General features: G+C 34.3%; 2 protein-coding genes across 5 annotated transcripts in view; both read right to left on the reverse strand.

Moving 5' to 3' along the window:
• Positions 1-18,857: 18,857 nt before the first annotated feature.
• LOC119643769 (putative uncharacterized protein DDB_G0277255) lies at positions 18,858-26,952 on the reverse strand. Its single transcript, XM_038043238.1, has 2 exons — positions 26,944-26,952; positions 18,858-22,022 (listed from the first exon to the last, which is right to left on the reverse strand). Exon 2 carries the CDS (start codon positions 21,995-21,997, stop codon positions 20,279-20,281), a length of 1,719 nt encoding a protein of 572 aa, XP_037899166.1. The 5' UTR covers positions 21,998-22,022; positions 26,944-26,952; the 3' UTR covers positions 18,858-20,278.
• Positions 23,748-27,387, reverse strand: part of LOC119643768 — a 77,479-nt gene continuing 73,839 nt past the window's right edge. Inside the window, exon 5 of one of the 4 annotated variants that reach the window (XM_038043233.1) lies at positions 23,748-23,887. In XM_038043233.1, coding sequence (XP_037899161.1) covers positions 23,782-23,887 — 106 coding nt within the window. In that variant the 3' untranslated portion in view covers positions 23,748-23,781. Of the gene's footprint in view, positions 23,888-24,764; positions 25,589-27,387 lie in introns of those variants that run through there. The other 3 variants (XM_038043231.1, XM_038043232.1, XR_005248428.1) reach the window with 3 other exon arrangements.

Here is a 27,387-nt window from a genome sequence, read left to right on the forward strand (position 1 = left end):
ATATAAGAATATTATCTGGGATCGCCCTTTGTAGTTACGGCAACGACGATAACGCTTCCAAATTATTCCTATTATTATAATCCAAATAAATACATCGACGATATCCATTTACTTTTGTCGCTTAAATGTTCACTTTAAAAAATTGCAAATTAATTATATATATTATATTATTAACTACAGTGTGAAATTTCCAGGATTAATTGACATCATCTTCTGTGTGCAAAAATTATTTTTCTTCCTTTTTTTTTCAAAGTAAATTTTCACGCTAATAATTTTTTACCTCTAATTAAGCGTTTACGTAACCAAACAATAACTATATGATTTTTCCTTTAGCAAACTGTATGTTAAACTGACTTTGCGTTAGGCGTTGTGGGTTGGTCTCTGTATGTGTCCGACACAATGAGGCGTCAATTTTGTTTTTGGGTTGAGAGCTCCAAAGTGGTCAACGCAATTGGCAGCCGTGCTACAATACCATCTTGCAGAAAAATGTAAACGAAACGGTACGGCTTTAAAACCGATAACAAAGAAGTTTTTTTTTTTTTTTGGTATGTTGAACATAGATGGACTAAGCCCATAGATTTGTGGCTTATATGTCCAAATAATAAAGTGTTGTAATTTTTAGTCACGATTATGTATAAAACGTAACAAAAAAATAAGAGCGGCCGTAATAACGCGGAGTGTTAAATGTAATTGTGTGTGTGTGTGTATGTGTATGTGTAATTGTGCTTGTTGAGTTCTTGAAAGTTAAACAGTGTTGCAAACTTTGGCTGAAAACGAAAAGCAATGCTATGGTAATAGGAGATTATTAAACGCAAAAACGAAAGAAAAAAAAAAATTCTAAAAGGATAAATTAGCTTTTCTAATAAAGAAAGTTAGTTCCCCGAGATGACGTACATTTTTTGCTGCAAAGAGATCGAGGAGACAGCCATATAACTTGAAGAAGCTAAAGGAATCTCTAATGCCATCAAGCCTGTGACATCTGAAGGTTAGATGCTCAGCAGACTTGACAACATTGCAAACTTCACAAACATTACATGGTATAGCGCGAATCATTTTTAAATAAACTTTGTCATAAGTGTGACCACTCATGAGTCTATAAAGAATTTCGATTTCCCAGGAATTAAAAGAAGATACAGAGAAGGGTTTGAATTGAAATGTGGGATTTAATTTATAGAAAAGACGATTGGATTTAACGCGCGCGATTACTTTAAATTCGTCGTTTAGCTGTTGAAGGATGTGGTTGCGAATTGCCCGAATTGCTTCATTGGGAGTATATTTGATGGACAAAATTGTCCCATCAACACGAGCTCTCTCTGCATGAAAGTCGGCTTTTACATTTAAAAAAAAGCCGCAGTGGCCAGGTACCCAAACGAGGTGACAGTCATCCACTTGAGATTCGTGCAACGTCTTATGAATGTCAAACACATATTGATTTTCTGCATCTCTTTTATTTATTAGAAGTAGAGCAGACCCGCTGTCGGAAAAAATAACAAAACGTCTGATACCATCGGAAATAGCAGCCTTAATAGCATGTCGAATGGCGAGCAACTCAATAAAAGTCGAGGAAAGTTCCTCTTCCACCTTAACTCGATGTACTGTTTCAGATAGATGTTTCACGACCGAGAAGCCAGATACATTATGTCCGACGGAACCGTCGGTGGCATATATATCATATCCGTTGTTGTAATAAAAAAGGAGCTTTTCTTGGCATAACAACCTTATACAAGAGAAGTTGACATTTTGTTTTGAGGTGGAGATCGGTTCGAGAATGTTCATGAAGACTTTGCATTTGCTGGTAATGAAATTCAAGGGGGGAATTGAATCTAACTTATCAAAAATATGACGAAGTTTTTGATAGCAAAAAGTATAGCTGCAAGTGACAGTGTTACTGAGAGATATAATTTCCTGCAAAAAGGAAGGATTTATCATCTTGACTTTAATTAACTCCTTGGCAGTGCAAAAAAGGGCTCTTTCGGAAACTGGCCATTCACCAGATATAACATTGAGAATATGTTGAGGAGTTGAGGGGATCAGTTCAGTACAACGCTTTAACATTCGGTTTTCAAATGCTTGTATACGTTTTTCAATATATTTTGGGAAATTGCAACATGTGGAATGTCCAAATTCAATTTTGGACCTGACTAGAGGTTTGCAAACGGTCAAAGCATTTTTGGACGGCAAGCCTGCCTGAATGTTTGTCATGAGTTTGATGATGTTGCATCCAGACTGACAATCTTTGAACGCCTTTTCATAATGCCCACGAAAGGTTAAGCTGTCATTTAAAATTCTCCCAAGAAATCGAAGAGATTTTACCTGATTAACTTGGATACCTTTGATAAGAAGTCTGATTTCACGTTTAGAACCTTTGGCAAAATAAATAGTGTTTGTCTTGCTGGGATTAAAATATAAATTAAGATCCGCGCATGCATCGAAAAACAAGTTCGCTTTCATCGAGAGGTTATTGACAGCTGCTGGAAAAGATGAGTCCGCAGATACGATTAGAAAATCGCGTGCATATTGAAAAATGTGAGTTTTGTCATCTTGAAGATCATGCAAAGAAGCTGCGTATAAATTGAAGAGTATGGGGCTTAAACAACTGCCTTGTGGGATACCACCGCATATTTCAACTTTTACGGTACCCATCACCAACACACGCTTGGATAAAAAATTAAGTATCCACAGCCGCATTTGAAGAGGAATCGAAAAGTTTAGGAGAATTCTACCGACCTTAATCAAGTTGACACAGTCATAGGCTTTGCTGATGTCCAGGGAGAGCATCACAACCATTTTCCCTGCTTTTTTTAAGCTGGCTATGAGAAAACACAGTTCATTAACGCACATATTCGTAGATTTGCGTTTTTGATAGGCGTAAGACCGAGCTGGAATAATGTTCTTAGTTTTCAGGAAAGCAGTTAGAGTCTCCTTAACCATGAGGTTGATGGTCTTTATGAATACAGATATTAGTGAAATTGGTCTGAAGCTACTTAAATCATTTAAGTCTTTACCTGGCTTGGGAATGGGAACTACTTTGATGCAACGCAAATCAGAGGGTATAAAGTGGACCAGCAGTTGTTAATTGCATGCAAAAGCATTCTAAAGCTTCCTCCAGACAGTGCTGTGAGCATGTCATACTTGATTCCATCACAACCTGCAGCAGTAGCTCTCTTTCTGGAATGTAAAACATACATTAGCTCATGCAATGAAAAGGGTGTGTTACTGATACTACTAAAAGGAATTGAAGGCATTGTAATAGGATTAACAATTGGAATGTAGCTCTTGAGCATATCTGAATATTTTTTATTATTACGGTCATTCCATACAGCACAACCGCTTAATTTTCGACTAGAATGTCGATGACCATTGATATAATTCCAGAAGGAACGTGGGTTGCCGTTACCACATAACTCTTAAATAGCGATGGCTCTATGTGCCCTTTTCGCCTTTATAACTGCAGACCTCCATTCTTTCAGTATATTCATATATTCAATGTAGTTGGCTGGATTGGCATATTTACTCATTTTTTTTCTTGCAGCTTGGTATTTGCGGAAAAGTGTTGACAGGGAAGGATTCCACCAAGGTTTAGGTGACAAGGACTCAATGTCAGGGAAGTTGGTTCTAGCAGACATGATCACAGATTGAAAGGCACTTTGAATTGATGACAAATCAGAAGGAAGATCAACTTTAGACAGACGGTCCATAAGGAAGTTGCGTGAAATGAAATTTTCTATTTTCTTGACGGAATTGTTACAACTGTGGAATATAATGGGGGAGTGCTTACTTTTGCCAATGGAAACATTGGACGTGTTCCAGTTGAAAGATAAAATAGTTGAGTTCGAGAAAGTTAGATCCAAGACACTGCTCGCCGTGCGACCGCTCCGGTTACAGTGAAAGGTAGTATTGCCGTTATTTAAGGCACTGAAACTGCTGGAATTGATAGCATTTACAAGGACTTTGCCTTTGTTGGTAGAGACTTGATCGCCATACAGGCGGTGTCTTGCATTGAAATCTCCAGCTAGAACCACATTTTGTTCACCGTCAAGAAAGTCGCATAATCTCTGAATCTCATCACGAAAGATTTGCACATCGAGACTGGGTGGAAAGTAGCATGAGGCTACGAAAAGATTCGGTTTCAGGTTGATGGTTTTGATGATGATGATGTCAACGGCAGAGTTATAGGGAATACGTCTGAAATTGACACCTTTCTTAACTAATATACTAACACCACCATAACCATCATTTCGGCATTTGGTGGCTGAGGCATAATTCGAAACTTTAACTTCGAAACAGTTTTCATCTTTCAGAAAAACTTCACTTAAGATACAAAAATCAATCTTGTTTGAGTTTAAGTAAAAATCTAGAAAAGATAGGTTACGTCGGACACTTTGAATATTATATTGTAAAAAGGTTATCATGTTGAAATTTGAGAAAGAACCCCAGCGGATTTCCTCGCAGTACTGGATGCTCGAACGGGGCAAGAAATAGCACAGACAGACATTTTTTCTTCAAATTCTTTAATAAGATTGTGAGGGATCATCGGACGGATACTTTCTTGAATCGTGAGAATTAATATTTCAAGTTCTGAAGACCGCAAATAGTTGTGTGAAATTTTCGGTCCAAGAAGGCTTGTTCCAGACGACTTGGGGGGTGTATTGGGAGAAGGCTTGGTGGGTGAATTGATAAGAGATTTGGAGGTAACCAATTTCCTTTTGAGGACAGCATTGTATTTATTTTTGGTTAAGATTTTGTTGGCATTTTGATTATCATCCTTGGTCGAAATTGCAGACGTGTTCCCCAGTGGAGGGAAATTGCCGTCATAAGTGTTGTCATCAAGACATTCGAAATAATTTTCGGAAAAATTCTCTTTGACCTCTTTATACGAAAGATTTTTAATCGCCATTATCCTGTTTATGTTTAATTCAATTTCCCTATTAGGGCAATACTTATTGAGAGCGTTGTGCTCACCTGAGCCACAGGACAAGCACTTCATCGCCTCACAATTTGCACACTTCGGAGACTTTCCACAGTTAAGGCACCTGCTCTCTTTAGTTTTGCAGAATTTAGATACGTGACCGTATCTGCCACACTTAAAGCACTGCTTTAAAGTGGGTACAAAGTATTCGACCGGCAGATTACAGTAATTAAATTTTATAGCCTTAGGGAGGGCTCTCCCTTTGAAGCCAACTTTGATGCTGGTTGTGGGAATCCACTCGTCTTTGTTGTTGGGATTTCTTCTTTGGAAATGGACAGCGGACTTAATCGGGATATCGGATACGGCGTTATTAATTATATCATCGACACTATATGTGCATGGGATGTTTCGAATAACTCCAAATCTCTCAGTGAACGACCTCGGTATGTACGCTTTTAAATTCTTTTTATTATTCATTTTTCGTAACAAAATTGTTGGCATTGGCAGCAGAGCTGAAAAGCAGTTTGGCTCTACCCCTGCTGACAACTTTTAATTCTTTCAAGCCATACATACCAAAATCCTTCAAGTAATCATAGAAATAGAGATTGGAATTAATATTGATGCGATTTCCTTCTGCGTCCGCGCACGTTTCGACAAAAACGACAAAATTGCAGGTTGAAAGGCAATCGTACAAATTAATCTCGAGATTTGGGGCGGCTGTGGCACCCAAATCAGAGGGCTTGTCGGTAGCCTGCTTACTAGGCGGAATTAAAACGTTTGCGTTAGCTTCTCCGTTATCAGATAAAAGAATATTATTCTCACCCATATTCGATCTCTTGGTGTGCCCAGTGGCGTTCGTGTAAAAATTTTCAAAACAGTCTCTATTAGTAGTTATAAGATCAAACCCAGTCTCCATAGGGAGACGGGGTGATGTTGTTTTGGTTGTTGTCACACGGAACACAAAAAGAAAAAACAAAAAATAATAATTGAATATATGTATTGCTTCTTAATTTTTCTCTCACGAGAGATTCCTCCTCCTTCCCTCCTTTTCCTTCCTAAACCTCTTTTCCTTTTTTCAAATATTTGAAATCTCTTTTTTTTCCTTTTTTTTTCACTAACACCGGTAAACACAAAAATTATCCAGCTGCCGTTTGCGGAGATGATGTGTTGTGTCAAGTGTGAATGAAATGCGAAAGGTAACAAAGAAGTCAACGTAAATATAAACAGCAAATTTATAAAAAATAAATAGCAATAAGGGAGTTAATAAAAAAGTAAATCAACTTCTTTATTAATTAGCGATAAAGAAGATTTATTAGCCCAGTGAGGATAAGGCCTTATCGAAATGGAGGCTGACCCAGTGAAGGTACGCTTATATTCCCCAACGCGTTGTACATAACGCATGCACTGTGTTTGCACTTCAAAGCGTTAGCCCATACATGCCTGCGTTGTGTTTTTTATGGGTTGAACTTTTGGCAGCGATAAACTGTCGTAACACCAACACATATGGCAACACAAAAATAATTTTCTATTACTTCTATTACTTATTGATGTTTGCACAAGTAAAGAGCATTCAGACCGCATTCATTTTTTTTCTTTTAAAGTTCAAAAGAAAAATTTCGTTTTCACATCTCATTTTTTTTTTATTTGAATCAGTAAATAATCAGATTTTGAACATGAAGTTTTATCTTTTATTTTCAGCTTAAGAAAACTACTGCTGAATCATGCCGAGCTTCGAGGGGTTTATGGCAAGCATATCTTGTCGCAAGAGACATTTGGTCTTTGCTTTCGACATTGTGATTGTGGTAGGAGGTGTTGATTTCGATATTGCATACAAGGAATACTCAAAAGGTACGAAGATGCCAATTTACAGGTGTTGTTAGAAAAAACCTTGCACAAAAATAGGATAGCGTTGAACACAATGCCGACGCACAAGCCTGCACAACGCATAACCTAATTATGTTTTGCGTTTAAGCCTTCGTTGGTAAGCTGTTTCCATTCGCCTACGAGAGAGAGCTTTGCTCGAGCGATGAAAAAGGAGAGTCGTTTTTGCATTGTATCATCACTGGGAATGATTGCATTGAAGGATGAATGAAAATACGTATAGAGCTTGGTATATATATACATGTACACATGAATAAATAAAGTGTATATGTAGAGTGTAAGCACATATGCAAAGTTTTATGTAAATGCATGATAAAAAAGTCATACCGAGAATCTTACCATTATTTTTATGTAGTTCATATATTGTGCATTTCATGCTTAGTTATATAAGTCCTCAAGAAATAATAAATAGTAAGTAGCTATCAAACAAGTTTTAAGCGTCCGGTTCGAAGATTTTTATACAACGAAAGTTTGTGGGAATTCGTTACTTTCCAATAAAAAGAACTAGACGTAAGTAACGTCGATAATTACTATAAATATTTTGCAACACAAAATTTGTTAATAGACTTAATAGATCCTGCTAAGAAAAGGTCAAAAATGAATTTTTCTTCAAATAAGCACTTGCTTGGAAGTAAAGAGCCTAATTACCTGTTGATTTGTAACTTATCTAATAGACTAGTAAATGTGTTTAGGAACATTGTTTATTTAAAAATATTTCGAAACAAAGGAGAGGGTAGCTTATTGAAATGGCTGAGACAGAGCAATTCGAAAGGTGTTACTGCCTCTCACAAGAAATTAGATTTAGATGTTTATTATTAAAAAAAAAATGAATGTCAATTTCTGTCTTTAAGGGACGCAGTAGAAGTACTAGTTTTGAGCAAAAAATATTCGAATAAAGAGAATGCAAGAGAATATTTGAACGTGAAGGAGTATTCTTATCGCATTGGTGTTGAAGACCAAAAATGACGCGTTTCTTATAACAAAAAATTTGTCTATAACACATTTTGAAGCTTTAAATAGTGCGTAATATTTATTTGAAAGTTTATACAAAAGTTTATTTATTTGGTCAAACATTGAACTTTTTCATTTCGCCACTATCATAAACATTAATATTTCTACAAAATCATACGTACTCTAGCTAACCGCATGCAGATAAAAGGATTTTTTTTTTAATTTAGAGTCTTTTCGAGGACATGCAAAGTGACTGCCGAATGCCGCCAAGACCCTTTCTTTACGTTTCAAACAATTATCAAAAAGGCCGTTGTTTTTTAAGCTGCTAAAGTGGTGTTAGCTTTTAATTATATTACCTTACAATATAAAAGTAACTCCCTCCGAGACCTTGATGCTGAGGTAGCATGAAAGACAAGACATTAAAAAATAAGAGGCATCGGTATATTAATACGATCAGAATTACAACATTGCTATTCATAGTATGAGCCGTTTACTTTGAAAGTGGCGCAAGTCCATTTATAAGCTTATATGTTTAAAAATAAAATCTATTTATAATATATTTATTATATAATATATGTAATACTATATAATATAATACAATAATATGTTAAATATATTGAAGCTGCAAAAATGTAATTTAAATAGTTGAGCCTGAACATATACTGCGATCTCTTCAGAGTTCACATTTTGATGACCCGCTGAACGTTTTCATAGAATTGCCATTCTTATGGCCGTAAAATTTTATGTGCGACATGCTGTGTGTAAACCTCGTTTCTTCCGGCTCATCAATAGACAATTTAGAAAAGTTACGACGGTGAATGTTCAAGGTTCCACACAAGCGAAAATAATAGGTATTTCCGTTAATTTTCGCCGTTTTTTCACTTCAAGAAATAATTTATTGAGAAACATTGGTTCAATGTATATTAATCAAAATATTTTTCATCATTTGGTACAACATTTTACCATATTGCTGCCAACATGGCGATATCGTGGCGAAAGAAGATATATTGGTTTGGCAACGATCCAATCATCATTTTCGCATTTCTTTAACGTTGCGAAGTTGCGTGCCAGCTGTGCCATGCTGCATCGATCTGAACAACTTGTATTCAGAAGGCTCCATGTCTAGTGAACACGCTAGGTGTGTGACCTTCCGATTCGAGCTGCAATAGTGTCTCCTTGATAACTTTTGCAACAAGTAGGTCAAATTTTCGAGATAACCGCCTTCCCTCCTTTTCGGTCTTTACCATCGAATCTAAACGTGGAGAAACAGTTGATACCAGATTTCTTCAAATTGAACATAAAAGGTAACAAAAGATAATAATGCAATTTTGAGTGCTCTATGGTTAGCGTCGGCATCTGCTGAATATATCAATAATATTAAATGGCAAACGGTTGTTTTATGTATCATCGAATTTAACTGTTATGTGCACTGGTATTTCGCATTACATGCTCATTTTTACTTGTAGAAATCGCTGTCCAAAATTAACGGGAGCACCTGATATTTTTTTTAGGGTTGATTTGCAGTATAGTTTGGACTACAAAAAAATATATTTCATAGTGAATAACATTTGAAAGTTAATTAAAGGTAAATGATTTGTATGATATTGTTTTTATGAGATTACAAATAATACAGTTAAGATGGAAAGTATGCCGGCGTCACACATTGATATAGCCGAATATAATTTTCTTAATTATTGTAATCGGATTCCTAATGCGTATTTAACATTTTTTGAAAACAGGAATATGAAGTATTCAATGATATTTTTGGGAGCTGACTTATTCTTCATATTGCGCTTTTCTACTAATACTAAATAGGAATCTGTGTTCACCAATCTTATTTTAGAACAAAAATCGAAAAATATGAAATTTCGGTACTCTACAATAAATGGGCGCTGCTGATTTTTTCCTTTTTTTACACATGTTGTAGAGTGGTCTATAGATAGCCAGTTTTATCGTTGTATCTCCTGTAGTTTACGGGTAACGAGGAAGAAAAATTAGTTTATTTGTTGTACAAAACAATGGCATTTTCAGCTAGTCTGAGCTTGTCATTTAATTGTTTTGACATATTCTCTGTTCCAGCGCACAATAACCCATATTGTTGCATTTAATAAGTTAATTTTTGCGACCATGCTATGGAATTTAAACTTAGAACTTGTTACTGATCATGAATATACAGGGTTCGTACGGTCTCTGAACGCTCCTTCTAAGTGTTGGAAAATGCAGTGTTTATACATTATTTATATTTTATTTAAATGTTAACTTATTACATATTTTGCTACAATTTATTTTGTGTTTCGCTTTACCGAGACGGTGAATGAGCAAGTATGTTTCTAATAACTTACTGACGTAGCCAAAACTTCATTACTTTGGAAGTATTGCAAGATGTAACAGGAACATACTGACAAAGTTATGGATGTAAACACTAAAACCAGGATACATTGTTTCGGTAAATTGTTCAAAATTCCAAAATTAAACTTTAATTTTATTGTAAACATTTCGTTTTCCGTTTCTTTGACGTGCTAATCATTTATTAAAACAATTTTCCTAAGTTTGAATTGGTATTGTGAATTCACCACACAATCTTACTTATTATTTAATTGTACACTTATACATTCAATTGACCATTTGGACTTGGTTTTTGAGACTATTATTTGTGTTTCATGGCGCTAATTTTGCTAAAAAAGCGAAATATTGAATGTTTGATGTAAATACCTACAATTCATTACATATAATTTATAAGGATTTATTCCCCCATTTCGTTGTTCTGTCCTCAGTATCCAAAAGGTCATCATTGTTGTGTAATCTGCTCAACACATTTTGTCACCCTCGTTTGTCTTTCTGTGCCCTTATTATGCATATCACCAAAGGCTGGGAGTATATTCATTTTGTCCGAAGCTTTGCAGCACCCAAAAGGCAGCTTCAGGGAGCAAATGACCTATACAATCATGATCAGCATCAACTCCTGAATCAACTTAATCATGTTCGTCTGTGCGTCGATATGTTGCCTATGGCAAACATACTGCTTGCCGCAAAAATAAAGCTATAGGCTTCCAATTGGCAGGAACGTTGAAAGTTCGTGTAGGTCGTAGACTTGTATTCAAAATGGATGAAAGTACACGCCCACAGTATAACGTATACTGAAACAACCTTTCTTTCTAAAAATAACAAGTAAGGAAATTATATTCGGTCCGTAATATACCTTCAAATTTTTGTACTTTTATCTATCATAGTTTATGAGTAATGAGCATCAACCAATTATTTATTGAAAAAAGATATGTGTTCTCAGTTTACGTGGTTTTATCGACGTGTATTTCGATCGATTCGGCACATTTTCAATGCGAGCATGGGTGCAATTATATACCCCTAACCCTTGGGTGATGGGTATAAAAATTAAATGGTTTTTCTGATCGTTATTACTCACAAACTAAAAAGGCAGATAAAATCTAAAAAATTCCCAGGTGTATTCTATGAGGGATCTTACAATACTTTTTCACGTCGCACCCAGGCAACTATAGTGTATCGAAGCTTTATATTTTTTGTCACACCTATATAACACCTAGAATGAAGCATCAAAAACGCGATAAAGTAAGTGGATTTCAATGGGAAGTTCGGAATCGACTAAGCATCCCCTTCGTCTGTCCGTCTATCTGTGTGCCTCTCTTTGTAACATCAAATGAACCGCATACAGTGCGACATAAATTGAGAACGCTTCTACTTTCTGGTATTTTGCTCCGTACTTATAAACTATAAAAAACACAGGATAAAGATTTCCATATATTTTCGACAAAAATGAAGAAAGTCAGTCAGGCCAACCCAACATTATAGAGTAGGAAAATTTACTTCTTTGGTTTTTTTTTCTTTAGCTTTTTTTAGTATGAAATTGGTGGGTATAAAAGATTGCAGCCGAATATAATTATGTTTTTTTGGCGTTGTCTGTGGTCGATGAATTTATTGGTTACTAATCGATAGAAATCCAGCTTGACATGTTATTCAATTGGGCAAGAACTAAGTTAAATTACTATATATAAGTCTTTTTTCATCACGAAGCATTCGAAATTTTTTGTGGAAATTGCATAATACTTTTCAAAAAGCTAGGGTCATAGCGATTGGCCCACTCACCTGCCTCCAGTTATTATAAATGTCTTTTTAAATGTATTTAGAGTCATTCAGAGTTGACGGAATATAAGTTTCTGATATGTGCTTTTTATTATTACCTATCCATTTTTTGTAAATAAACTTGCAGAAGCCTTATATTTGTTTGGCATATATTTTCTGTAGGGGTGTTCAATACAATTTTTTATATTTATTTCTCTTATTTCGCTTATAAAGAATGCTTCATTGTTTCGGAAAATAGTAAAATATATAAAATAAATTCGTTTCTAGTTTCACTTAAGTCTATCGTTAAGGGTATTTGCTATTGTTTACAGGTGTTGAATTTTTGATAACAGTTGTTCTTATGATTTTCACTTCTTTACCAATATAATTTTTGGGAAATTACAATTTTTTACCTCGAAAAAATATTTCAATGCATATATTTAGTTCCTTTTTAAGCTACACATTTTCCTTACATTTCAGTGACGCCCGGAATTTGTAAAATATGATGAGAATCGCTTTTACGGAGGCTTTAAGACTCATTTTTTTATACTCTTTAATATCGTTTTTCACAAAATTTACATATTTAGCGTATATATATATTCGCTTGCATGTACACATTTATTTCTCGGGTTAACGAAAAGTCTTATATATATTTTGTCAGTTATGTAAGACCGTTATAATTATTACGTTATAAAGAGAAATATATTCATTTCGCAAAATGCAGGAAACTATATATATATATATATATATATATATATATATATATATATATATATATATGAAGAGGTAGGGTGGTTCCGCGTTGAAAAGTTGATGAATTAAATAAAGCCTTCAATTAGAAAATTTTTCCAAAAGACACTTATTAAGAAGACTAAAGTCAAACCGAAATAAATTATATTACTCTTTGCAGTATTTATTGTGCGGCCGTTTGAATAGCTTCATACAGTCTTTCAAGCATTCATAAATTTTTTTCATGTACACTTAAAAGCATAAAAACTGTGAATATTTAACGATTTTTAAATTACAAAACTTTGCAACGATCTTAAATATATAAAGAAATACGTTTCACAATTTTTAAGCAACACCAAAAAGGGAAAATAATCCTGTACACAGTATACCTAACAAAAAAAAATTTATAAATTTGACATTTACCACTACTTTAAACAGCTTTTATCTTAAAAATTTAGTAATTGTCACGATATCATTTGACTCCAACATAAATCATGAATTCCGAATTGACCTGCCCAGTAGATTCATTCATGCAGCTAGCCAGATTAAACGCTTCACTTTTTCTTTGAAATGGAACACATGAAAATTATGAAGTAATAGCGCAGACTTCAAAAGCGGACTAAGAAAGAAAACAGTTTTTCACGGCGTGCTAAATTTATTTAGAGATACCTGAAGCAATATTAAACAAAGAAAAGGAAGATTTTATTCGGCTGCCTTCAAATCTTTTATACCCACTAATTAAAGCAAAAGAATATTATATTGGGTTGTGGATGAATACTCACCACCATTTTCTTAAAAGAAAAACAAAAACATAAAATGTCGATACTCTATATATACATGTATATATATACATTGTTTTTTTATTTAATCAGTCAGATCATGTTAGGAAGGATTATTGGTAGGGAAGCAGGGAAGAACGGAGTGGTATTTGTGTACATTCGAGTTGAAGGCGAAAACATCGGGCAACAGCATACCAGTATAGTGAGTTGATCCAAAGGCGATTAGTCCGACTAAATAATGACGAATCTTGGTAGTGCGTCGTGCGAGATACAGGCACCTCCAGAACAAATGGGTAGCATCGTGGAAAAAGGCAAGTAGCTTTTTTAAAGACTTGGTTGGTGGACAGATCTTTTTGAGTTAACATAGTCCACATTAAGCCGATGCTTAAGGGTTTGAAGAGCTTTCACTTTAGTGACCCATGAGCATCTCCAAAAAAGATTTTTGGGCTCTTGTGCACACAGGCAAATTATGCCCAAGTCAAATATAAGCGATGTAAATAGTACTGTCGTCGGCAGTGCTTATGTGTTACATCATGTGTACCGTGTACTGTTCATCGAAAATCATTTTGTATTCCCACGCCCAGAACACCAAGGCTTGACAATTTTTCTACATTGACACCACTAGGGAAAAAGACTTATTCGTCATTTTTCCCATATGTTTGGCAACCTTCGAGTAGATTAGAAAAATGGCAGACATGTCACCACTTGCTGAAGAAGCTGCGCAATCGCCTAATGAGAGTAGTAGCATGCACTTTTAAGATTAGGTCTGAAGTGCTATCTGACTTCGGAGTCCTGCGAGCGTTCTGATTGGCAGGGATCTTCTCCCCCTTTAAGTGGGCGTTGCTCTATTTTCATTTTTGTACAAATACTGGAAAATAAAAGCGGAGGTTTTATATCCGCACCTGCTGCAGTTTATGAGTAATAATAACAATCAAAAGGCCCAAATTTTTGTTTTTGAGCACAGAGATGTGTTTACTTTACGTACAGTGGTCGTACCCTTTGATTGATTTCGTCAATTTGCTATACCAACTTGCCTACAACAAAACCCAATGCGAATATAGCAATGTTTCTACCAAAGAATTAAAAGTTTTGGAAGAAGATTTGGAAAATTTTTATAAATTCGGATATAAAATTTTTTGCCGTTTTTTTCTATCACTTTGGAACATGTGCATTCTAAAACGTGCAATATTGCCTCTGACAAATGCAACAGAAAATATTCTTTTGAGCAAAAAATTGTCGAAGAAAGAAAATGGGAAAAAATATCCAAGTATGAAATGTATTTTTACAGTGTTAAATGTGTAGACTAAGGAAAAAAAAACTACCGTAATAAAAGAAGATGTTTATAACACCTTTCAAGACTTTAAATGCATTATTGTCGAAACAGAATTTTTGAAAACAGCACACAGCATAACTGAAACAATTTCCATTTCTTTTAATTGAATCACGTAGCATATTTTCGATAACTCAATTCAACCATTTTTTGTTAATCCATATTTCTAAAATTCCTTCATGTATCTCTGGATAAAGGAATAAAGACTAAATGATGCTTTTTTTTAATCAAATTTTGACTAATTACGCCGTGTACCGCACAATGTCCCCTAAGTTAACAATGACTTGCGAGAATAGCTCTGAAACTGCCATTTTTTAATATTTTCCAAAACAATTTGTTTTTAATATGGTGGGAGGGTGATCAGCTTGCGCTAACGTCGCACGAAAATATGTTTTTGTGTCGTGATTGGTGATGAATACCACAACTGATGTTATGATGAATTATGGCAGAGGGGTACCGGAAGCCGATGCTTTGAGCATTAGTATGTTCAAAATTAAGGTTAGGACGTTTCGTTGTTCAAAATTTGGTGTCCACCAAGTCTATTTGAATGTTTGGTGAGGAAGCAACTCTGGCCGGATGGGATACTGGTTAAGGGGTTTATTTCTAAGAAGAGAAATAAATCGCGTTCCTATGCGGAGTCAAAAAATTAGACATCTATTCCCTTAGATTGCGTATACTTTATCAAAATGTAAGGGACTTAAAACGAAGCTTCAAAACCTGTATATTAACTCTATAGATTGTGAATTTCAAGTTATCGCGTTCACACAAACATGATTGAAATATGAGACAAATTCGTCGGAAGTATTCTGTCCTGAATATCGGGTATTCAGATGTGATAAGTCTGATAAAATTGGTGGTGGGGTCCAGCAGTACGTGCCACAATTCCGAAAAAAATCCTTTCTCTTTCTAAACCAAAGATCGTGGTATTCATTTGTACCCGTCTGAAATGTGATGTTTTTATTACTTGCTCTTACAGTGCGCCTGCGTCTGATTTGTCTATCTACTCACAGCAAGCCACTCTTTTTCAGGAAGTGCCCAACTTTTTGGGATCCAATAACATTTTGATCATTGAATAGGGTGAACAATTCAAGTAATAAATTATTGGATCTAATGTATTTAAATACAATAGATCTATCGATAACTCGGGTTAATTCTATTGTTCAGCCCGGAGATGGTTTTCATTCAACGATTTGTATTTCTTTGCATGCTGGTTTGTACAAACAGAATGAACCTCATAATATAACATTTTGACTGTATTGAAGCATCTGATCCGCAGATAATTTCTAATTTGTTTGTGAAGTTTTTTGAGCAATCATACTCTAATCAAACTTAAAGTGTTGCTGTTAGTTAACCCTATCATACTGGGAATTCTGATATTTTGTCTGATACAAAATTCTTATATTCTGAATATTTATAACAGTCTTTATGGGTGAAGACGTTCATCACTTCCCGGACCTAATGGCATTCTCTCGTAGATTCTTATCAAGTGCGCGGAAATTTTTGTTAAACCGAATCTGGCTGTAGACAATTTATTGAGAATTGTAGACATATTGCGAAACTTTCCGTTATACCAAAACTATTTGAATAACTATTCCGGTTTACAAATGACAAAAAACATAGATAATTTATTTAAATTGTGATTGTAATTCCTAGACACTGCAACCACAACTAGAAATCTAGTGTGCAGCCATTACGCATCAGTGCGTCCAAAAGTTTGCTTTATAGTTGATATATAACGAATTATTTATTAAAATCTTTCGAATTTTTGGCCTGTTTTTAAATATATATTTTTGTATAGTAAGCACATTTGTGAACGAATGACGCCTACTTTCAAATGTAAGCCGTACACTGAAGTCTAATATGCCTGCCAATTCATCTCTTAAATGCATTTATGGATATTACAGCCGAAACGTCAAAGTCAATTTATCACTTACAACGCAAATGTCAGATATAATATAACCGAAAAGTACAAGGCTTGTGTGCTAAAACGTAATTAAATTAAAATTCATATTACGCTGTTTCTGCTATTTCATATCTTTAGCGTTATGACTCCTCTATCATGAATTTTCCTCACTCTAATTAAACTTGAAGTACTATTCCATATAAGTTTTTATTTAATGAGGTATACGAGAATTCGAACTTCTCTTAAGTCTTCCCAACGAAACCCTCGACCAACAAAACAGGCGGTATAAAGCTGTTTATTAGAATTTATATATATATATATAGATTGCTAATGAAAATCGTTTATGAGAACATGGAGGCTATCGTAATAGCGATATTTATTTTACTATTATATATAAGGAGAAAACTTCGATTACAACGAGATCTTTATCGCTTTTAAACATTTATCAGCGAAGTGGTGAAGTGCTTCAGTATCTTTTCATAGTTTTTTTTATTAAAAAGTTGAAAATATGAAGAAATTTCAAACATTGTCTGAACAATTATATACTATTTGTTTAAGAACATTCATATTATGCGCAATGAACAAGAAAACACTGCCTGGTTTGGGATAGCCAGACAAGTCTAATAGTTTCAATTAAATCAAAACACTTCACACATATTTTCACAATGATACATTGAAATTTTTAGAGTGCACAACCACACACTATTACACGGCATTACATATTTTATTTTTCACGCTTACACTAGTTTTTGACCTGGCTTTTGCTTTCACCTTTTCAAATATCGTGCATTGACAAGTTCGATGTGGAAACTCTCTTTCTTTTTATAAATGCTTCAATTTTAAGTAGCAAAGATTAAGCAAGTAAGAAAATTATATTCGACCATAGCCGAATCTCTTATATCCGTCACCGTTATCCTAAAAAGACAAAAATAGTAAAAGAACTAAATTTTCGTGCTCTATAATATGGAGTGGACGAGCCTGATTTTTTTATTTTCAAAATAAAAATTTATGTCACGTGGGCGGTGTACACATGTCCTTTGAAAAGTTTAGGGCGCTTTCAAATGCAAATTTTTAGGCGATATCTTCATTTTTGCGATCGGGAGAATGTTTACCACAGATGTTACACAATTGGACAGACGGACATATGGTACAGATGAACAGACGGACACACTTAGGTGCATTTCAAATTTGAAATTGCCCAAGACTTTCTATACTTTGTGGGGTTTTTGAAGCTTGTTTCTGCGCCTTATAAAAGTATTGAAAATAAAAATTTAATTTTGATTTACTATTACATTGGGTAGGCGTGGTCAATTTTTTTTCATTTTTATAAAGTTGCTGCAACATCGTCCATAGAATATATCTTCAAAGTTTTGTACTTTTACCTATCCTAGTTTATGAGTAATGAGAATCAACCAATTATTTATTCCTTTTGGAAACAGATGTGTTCTCAGTTTACGTGGTTTTGTGGACGTGTCTTTCGATTGATTCGGTCCATTTTCAATGTGAGCCTGCGTGCAAGAACTTTCAACGTGTCTGCCAAATTTGAAGTCGATAGCTTCATATTTGCGGCCAGGAGAATGTTTGCGACACTACTCAGACGGGCATGCTTAAATCAACATAGAATTTGATGCTGATTTAAGAATATATATACTTTGTCGTGTCTCTGACGCTTCCTTCCGGGTGGTGTTGTAATGAAATAAATATACCCCTTATCCTTCGATGACGGGTATAATAAAAGCTAAGGTCAATCCTCAAAGCAATTATATAAAACCAAGTTGCATAAAAAGGAAAAAGGTATAATAGTAATTACAAAACAAAAGAATATAAGAATCTAAATGAGAAACAAATTAAATCTCTGGAAGACGGAAGGAGTTTTTAATATTTATGTAAAAAATATGCACCAAACTTACAAACCAAAACAATGTAACTTAAACTTAAATTTAAAATAGTAAGAGTCGAGATAACAGAATAGCACAACACTTCAATTTTAATACTTTGTGTTAAAATGCCTCCACAATGAAAAAAAAAATAACCACTTTCTCAGGTTTACACTTGAATATGCACTTAAATATATATCATTTTTTTTTTTACAAATTGTACGGCTCTTACACTTCGTTGAAATTTATAAAATATTGATTTTTTACTCAAAACACACCTACTGTTTCAGAAAATGGTGCATTACGTAACTGAGCTTTTTGTCGCTATTTACTTATTTGTTTGCCATTATTTGTCTAAACTAAACTGCTATTTAGAATTATTTATTGTTTAAAAATGATGTCCTTCTTTAAAAACAAAGCACCAGAAAACTCAGCAGATATATTAGCTTTCGTAGTTTTAGGCGTTTCTAATTGCTTTGTTTACTTTTACAAAAAATTTATATCGGAAATATAAGTTATAAAATATGAAAAGAGAAAACTTTAGCCGATGAAATTCTTGACAGTAATTGGTATCCAAGATTCTTGTTGTGTGCTAAGTGTATAACTTGCTAATTTAGTCGTATATTAAAAATTGATGAAAATTTCTATAGTCCAAAAAATTGCTACTTGGTTTTTATAAAAATGTGAACATTATAAGAGGAAGAGAAATCCGCCAAAAAAAAAAAATGGGAATATTGTTGCGGAATGTCTGAAAAATTAATTTTGCTGGTTTTATCAACGTCTGGTTCTGTAGAAACGTACATGTGTAGTAAATGATTGAAATATGATTATGAGTGGAAGTGAGTTATAAATATTGCACAAATATGAGACGGGTTATAAAAATTCATTTAAGAAAGTGTAATCTCGTTTTATACATTCTTAAGAAATGGAAAAATGAATTGAGCGGAATACGGTATACGGAATAACAAACTCGGCGTAGCAAGATATATATGTTTTTAACCCAAAGCAGTTGTTTTCATTTTTTGGATTTTTTTAAAAGAACAACATGCTTGTGTAGTTTTTTTTTCTTTTGCATTTTGAATTTTGGATCGAAAAAGGTTACAACAAAGGTAAGAAATGTATATGCTTGTTAGAAAAAAACAAATCTGAATGCGAGAGAATACAAAAAAAAAAAAAAAACGCCAGAAATGTATGTTTATTTTATCACTACCTGTGTACTCCAAAAAATATTTAATATAAAATCTATGCACCCTGGGATGTTTATACTTTAAAATTACTTTGGATGATTTAAATTTACTTTAGGAGCAAAGTTGCAGACAATAACTAGTTTTCTGATACACATTACCTTATAAGTAAGAACTTGTAAGGCTTAATAGCATGCATTCACATCAAAAGCAACTTATGCTCTTTGGTTTATGACAAAAAAATTTGAAATTCCTTCCATTTACAAGTGAAATTTTGCTTTAAACATAAATTTGTTCGCTGATATTACACTTTGGAACCTAAAAATACGGTTCTAACATAGTTTAGTTCTACATATTTTTTTTACTAAGTTGTAACGTATATTGTGGGTTTCAAAATGTTCACTGTCCAAATATCCACATTTCCTCGCAATACGTCTACTCTAAAAGACGTCAATCCACTAAAAGGTCCTTTTAAAATCTTTCGTATGGCAAAATTGAAAAATTAGAATATAAATAACAGTCCACAAAAAACAATGATAATAATTGTAAACAAATATGGCAATTTGGAAGTAGTTAGATATATAATTTCTGCATGTTTGTGCAATAATTGTTTGTTAAGATCTACGCTATTTCGAAGTAATTATGTGACGCTAATAGCGCCACAGGAATTCTTGTTTGAAGTGCTAGTATCACTTGTGGAACGCCTCACTATGTCAACATTCACAGGCGCATCTATAGCGGGTGTAACAATTACATTAGACATTGTGGCAGTAGTATTATTTTTACTACTGCTGTTGTTGCTTGTTGTAGTTATGTTGGTAGTAACTGGCTGAGTGATATCTGAAGATACGGCAGTTACATGGCCGGCTGCGACAGCAGCTGTTATTAAGCGATGTCCAAATTGTCGTTGGAAATGTTGTGTAAAATTGTTGCTATTACTCCCAAATATATTATGCTGTGTAGGCAAAGGAGGAAGCGAAGGCAGCGAAGGAGACGATGATGGATGATGATGATGATATTGATTACTATAACTCATATTAGGCGTGTTGCTGACGTTCGAAGTACACATATTTGAGGTTTTATTGTTGTCATTGTTGCTCCTATTATTACCTTTGCCACAATTGCTTGTAGATTGCTCACGGGGTTGTTTCGTCAGCTGATTGATATTCAAAGGATTGTTTATGTCTCTAGGGTTAGCACCTATGGGGTTTCTTTGCAACGGCATCATATTCAAAGACGTTGCTGCTTCATTTATACAATTGGCTATTTGGTTAGACGCAGGAATAATTGTGTTGTTATGGTGAGTGTTAGGTGTGCCGGTTCTGGAGGAACTTGGATTGATTTTCGTAGACACGCCCGTATGTAGCAACTGCTTGTAGCTGTTATTAGAAAGACTAGTTGTTGCATTGCAACGCCCACCTGTGACATTAAGTGAGGCATTAGATGTAAGGGCGACATTGGTTACTGGTACAGTATTTGTTGTTTCCGGAGTCGTGGAGTTACTGTGACCAGACAAGTCTGAATCAATCGTTTTCGCAAATTCGGGTAGACATCTATTATTGTTGCTAACTATAATTTTACCCTGCTGATTAGCTGGGCCCACAGCAAGATTACTTACGCGATTACCTAACAGCATTGCTGAATTATTGCTTAGAAGAGACCGTACCATTCGATCAGAGAGAGATGATGGTGATAATGTGGCCGAATTACTAGTGTAATTGGATGTTGAACTCGATGTACCATAACCGGATGCCGAGCCCACTGAAGATGTTGAAGAGGTAGATAGCGTTGGCAATAAAGCCGTTGTGCCGCTATTATTAATTTCACTGACGTACGATTGGGTGCGATCACCAGGTGTTCCCGCACTCGCTACTTGATGTTGCTGAGGCCCGTGCAACGGATGTTGTGACAATTTATTAAGCGATTGTTGTTGTTGTAAATGTTGATTTAGACTGCAGTTTCCTGTAAGCTGATTCCCGTGCAATGCTAGAATATGTGTAGAGGGTTGCCCTTGCATATTTGTTTGTTCATTACCAGCACTTTGAAAAGTGTTCAGCAAAGGATTGGTCGGTATTGCTGGACTAGTTAGTAAATTCAAGGGACTAGCTAAACTGGCTGACGGACTCTGTAAACTGGAGAGACCGCTTAAGCAGCCCGGACTCGACAGACTTTGATTGAGCGACTCATTGTCTTCTTCAGTACTCTTGTGGATATCATCGCCGCTTGCGCTACTTTCTTCACCCAGAGGTTCGTGGTCAATATCCTCATCCTCCTCGCTCTGAGGACCCTCTACATCATCTAGTTCATTAAAACGTTCTTCCTTAGTACTGCTGCTGCTGCTACCGCCCGTTGCTTCCATATAACGTATGCATTTTTTTTTTCTCCTAAATGAAAATAAAAGAACAAAACAAATAAAACTTTATTTTTTAGTTATTATACGTTCTTAAAAACCAAATTTAATTGAATTATGAAGTGCATATTTTTTCTTGGTTTTTCCTTATACAATTTTCAGTTAATATTTACATAAACAAACTTCAAATAAATATATATAATTAGGCGTCAAAAATATAATAGTGGTAATCACAATAATAACAATGAAAGTGTGAAAAAATAAACGTTGAGCAGAAACACAGACAATCTAATTAAAAACATGCAATATGTAAGAACTTACATGCAAGTAAAGCTACTACCAGCAAGAAATCGTTGTCATCAATAGAACAAAAAAAGAAAATAAAATCAAGAACGAAAAAGATCTAAAACTATAATCTTCGACTGTATTTTTAGGTAGAGGAAATTGATAAACAAAAGCTTGAAAAAGATTTAAATAACAGGTTACACAAAAAAAAAATATTGAACGTAAACGGCTGATAAGCACAAGTTCTATTTTGTTATGTTGATTTTGTAAATTGGCAACACCGTCTACGTTAGCAGTTGCATAGTAAGTCTATGCAACTATTAAGAGTGTATAATGAATACGAACACACGTCATATTACCCCGCAGCACATTTTTTTCTTAGCAACTACATCTACACATTTACAATAACCAGAACATTTTGGAAAAAATGTCTCTGCGCAGAAGTTTAAATGTTTTAACAAAGACGGAAGATATACATAGAAATAGAAGTGGTCGGAAACTTTCTCTGCTCCCGAGAAGACGACTCCTTTTGTCTTTACAATTGCCGAATTCGACGTAAATTATATGTCTGTGGACAGCATGGTGTAATTACACATAAAACGCTTTTTAAATTAACGAATTATGAAATAAAAAATTTAGCTAATATTTGGCAGCATTTTCTGTGCGCTGTTTTAATTGATTTGAATTAGTATATGTTGTGGAGCAAGGACATGCACAACGAATGCCAAAGACGAAAAAATTAGATTCCGTTCTCTACATTCCCCCATATCTTTCAGACAAAATTTTGACGTCACAAATTCACAAAGGCAGATGAATTTCCTGTCACAATAAAAAGTTAAAAATGTAATTCTAAAATATGTGATTAGTCAAAGATGATCGATCACCTACTTTCGATTACGTATTATTGAAAACTAAGATCTATCTTACTTATATAGCTTTAGAATATATTTATATTTATCGGTTTTTAGATCACCGATCTTAATTTGCATATATTGCACTTTAGTTGAACTAGACCGTCAACGTGGATACATCTTTCAAAGTTTCTTAAATTAGAAGATGTAATCGTCATTTTGTTTACATGTTTCTGGTAGTAATGGTAGTGGTAATTATTGTATGTTATATAATTTTAATTTTTGTTGATATATTTCTAAAACTTGAAATATCATCAAATTTTTTTTAAAACATTAAAAAAATCTGTGAGACCTTTTTTGCTAAATTAGTTAAACGCAATTGACCTGATTTTCTTTACAACGTTTAATAAATGAAGTACATTTTTAATGCCTTTACCTGTGCTTACGCAAAAGCATATGGCTGCATTTTGTGAATGCCTATAATTGCATATAATAATATGCTTAACATAAACGTATGCTACAATATATTGTCAACGGTAAATTATTACAGTAAAAAGCGAAAATGAATAAAAATATCGGTCTAATACATAGTTCGCAGAAAGAATATATATAAATAATCATTACCTCCAATTTTAACATATTATATAATGTTTACGGCTACAAAAGCAAATCTCCGAAGTAAAAGGCGTAACGCAGAAAACAAAACTTTCTTCGTTTTTTGTCTAAAAAAGTTAGTGTAATTACATTAAAAAGCAAAACGTTTCTGCAAGAGAAAAGTATAACAGTGTATTATTTGCTTTTTGACTGATGAAATCGTCTCCTTTTGATTATTGTAAAAGTCATAAATAATAATTACTTTTGCTTTATTGTTTGGTTTGAATTTTTAATACTTAAAATTAACATTTGAAGTAAGTTTATTCTAATACTTTTTTGCTTTGCCTAAATTGAGTTATGCCATAAAATAATTTGAGTAATTTATATTATATTGAGTAAGATGATATATAACTAAGCTTATATTTATAACTCAACAAAACGCCCACTAAAGTGGCTTAAATTTAATTAATCTGTGCGCTTTGAGTAACATAAAGGAACTGCTATTAGTAAAGGTTTTTGCCAGATTAAAAAAGTCAGTTTTTTAAGCCTTCATTCTTTCTTATTTTTGAAAAGAACTTTTGAAAAATAAAAACAACAAGAACAAAAACATAATGATGCCAACAACAACAATAGTAATATCAACTAACATACAACCATGACAGATTTATTGAATACTTGAAAAAATATTAAAAAAAGATAAAGGAAAGGACTCTTTTAGTACAAAAATAAACAGTGAATTTTTAGATGATGAAATGCTTAATTCACACAGCATGGAATAAGGGAATGCTTTAATTATTTATTTTGCCGTTCTCGTGCTTTTTTACTTCTAGACGCAAAAAATAGAAGTTAATGCAAATAAATATAACCACGAGATGCGAGCAAATGCAAAGCGTAAGTCAAGAAGGAAATACTGCCGCTTATTCTTATACTAAAAGGATACGACAACGCATATTACAAAGATGGAAGAAAAAGAAGGAATGAACGAGCAAAGTAAAAAAGAACAAATAAAACCTCAAAAAATTTAAATTTTAGAGACACAACACCTACATACGATTAAACGGAGTAAGGTCGTCGGCGGCTACGGTGGATCTGAATTAAATGATACTGCAAATCTCGCTGATGAGCTTGTTTAATTAACTGTATGATTGGCTGATTGATGGACCGACCGACTAACTGACAATTCAGTTTGTTTTTGATCTGATTTGATATGCATATATCTTCGGTGCTGACTTAAAATGTTGAAGAAGCTGTATACTTCGCGAGGCGACTTTTTACAATTCATTTTTGAGGCGATTATTTCGCTTCGTTGTTAAGTTGACGTTTTTTCTTTTTGTTATTTAAGTGCCTTTCCCTACTGATTGACGACTGAATTGCTGTGGTTATGCGAATTTACAAATTAACATAGGTGGGAGGCGCTTGTGGTGAGGGTTGCTGAATGCCACCGCCACCGCCTCCGCCACCACTACTATTGCTACTATGCGGCACGCCACCGTTGCCGCCACCACCACCGTTGCTGGCCGTTGCTGCTACGTTATTGTTGCTTGTTCCACCTATCGTATTGCTAGAGGTGTTGGAATGTAATAAATGCTGAGTTAAAACAATTCCACCGCCACTGCTTGCAGGACCATTTACGTTACCACAGCCTGTTCCGCTCGTACTGTTTCCTGCACCCGTGTTAAGCATATGTAGGTGATTTGATGATGACGTTGATGATGATGACGATGATGACGATGATGAATTTGGCAGCAAAACAGTCCCGCCTATACCACTTACAACCGTGTTAATCATTGCACCCGTAACCATACCACTAGTCACAACACCAACGTTACTTGCAGCATTGCCAGAGCTGGGCAGACCAGTCAAAGCCGGACTGTTTATGTGGTGGTTAATAAAAAAATTTCATAAGTTTCAAAATCATCATCCATCATAGGTAGGCAATGCAAAGGAAGGGAAGGTTCAAAAATTTGGGGTTATTTGTTTGCTTCATAACTTTTTTTGTTGCTTTTATTTTTAGGTAGAAATGATTTTGGATTAAAAATTAATGTAAAACTGAAGTAAATAATAAATGCACTTATAATTTTCTATTTTTTGAGTGAGCATTCCAAAAACTATAAACCACTCTTCCAATGTAGCGTTATACGACAACCATTTACCTACGAAATCATCTATGCTATTACCCAATGTCCATCTTTTTTCCTTTTGATGCATATGAAAATAACAGATGTGCAATAAATTGAAGCACCTTTATAAAATCAAACCACTAACAGCTGCTGGGTGCTGCATATCTTAATGGAAGACCACTGATAAGATTCTATTTTCCGTTGCTTTGATTTTGAAAATTCATAAACTCTAAAATAGTTTCCTTTGTAATCTCAAACCTTTGCTTTTGTTTCAAACTTTGTCAAAGGGATTGTAATAGTCAAACAAATCGTGTTCGCTAATGACATTTAATAACCGACACGAACGTATTATAATAGATATAATGTTATATGTACATAATATGTCTAACAAAAATAAAAAAAATTTTTTTCAGCTAGATTAGAAACACGCTTTAAGAATTCGCATACGATGTAAGGACAATCATATATGTGGCTGTCACTTCAAGAAAACGTTGGTTTTTTTTTGCTATTTTTCAGTGTAGGATTACGACATAACGCAATATATGAAGAACTAGGTATCGTCGCTATATGCGCAAACCTTATAAATGTAAGAATATCCAATTTTCTCAATTGTGACCGATCGTCGTGAATTTTAAGCGTAAGTTGGTGATGTAGAACTTATGCAGAACGAAAAATATGAGGAACGTAATAAAATGCAAGAAATGCACCATTTGTCTAACAAGCACAAGGGGTCGTCCGAAAGGAAGGAGTTTCTACTCGTTTCGTGCGGAGACCTGCTCATGCCGGTATGAATTCACCACGATTGAGACTTATCTAAAGAAAACTTCCCTTGAAAAAAATGAATCTACCCAAATTGCTGTAGCCTTTTTTCTGACGACAAAGGCCAAAAAATCTATAGGAGAAATTTTACGTTGGTATACTTATATTGTAGAGTTCATTGGCTTAGTTTTCTTTGTATCAGTATCGATTTATAATTTAATTTTGAGAGAACTCACATTGTAAAAAATTTAAACAATTTATCTGCGTACGAATTAGATTCTATACGCTTTATAATTACAAAGCAAATAAATATAATTATTTAATTTATCAAAATTTTAATATTAACCTTGATACCGCACACATACTGAATATATTTATTTCCCAATCCATGGAATTCTACGTTTTTTTAATAAGCACATTAACTTTCGTTACTTTAAGATAACCGGTAAATGTATGTAGCAGAAGGAATATGTAGTAAAGAACAGTTTTCTCGAACAGATGTGTTTCCCTTGTTTGTGTTTTTCCGTAGCAGTTTGCAAAAGGACCCTGCATTAAACCAAAAAATTTATTGGGAAATACATGTTTCCGAAACAATTGGAATTAGTATTCAGTTCTGCGTTTGGCGATGACGAAGTCGAAACGACAAGCAAACGGCATTCTTCATACAGCAGTGAGTAACTACATTGCAACAGTTTTCTAATGGGACAATTACTTCATCTCAATCACCATATATATGTATCTCCAAGGCTTCAGAGGCCTATCAAAGTGACAATACAATGTTTGCTCATTA

The sequence above is a fragment of the Glossina fuscipes genome, unplaced genomic scaffold, assembly GCF_014805625.2.
Source record: "Glossina fuscipes isolate IAEA_lab_2018 unplaced genomic scaffold, Yale_Gfus_2 61594, whole genome shotgun sequence".
Classification (NCBI taxonomy): Eukaryota; Metazoa; Arthropoda; class Insecta; order Diptera; family Glossinidae; genus Glossina; species Glossina fuscipes.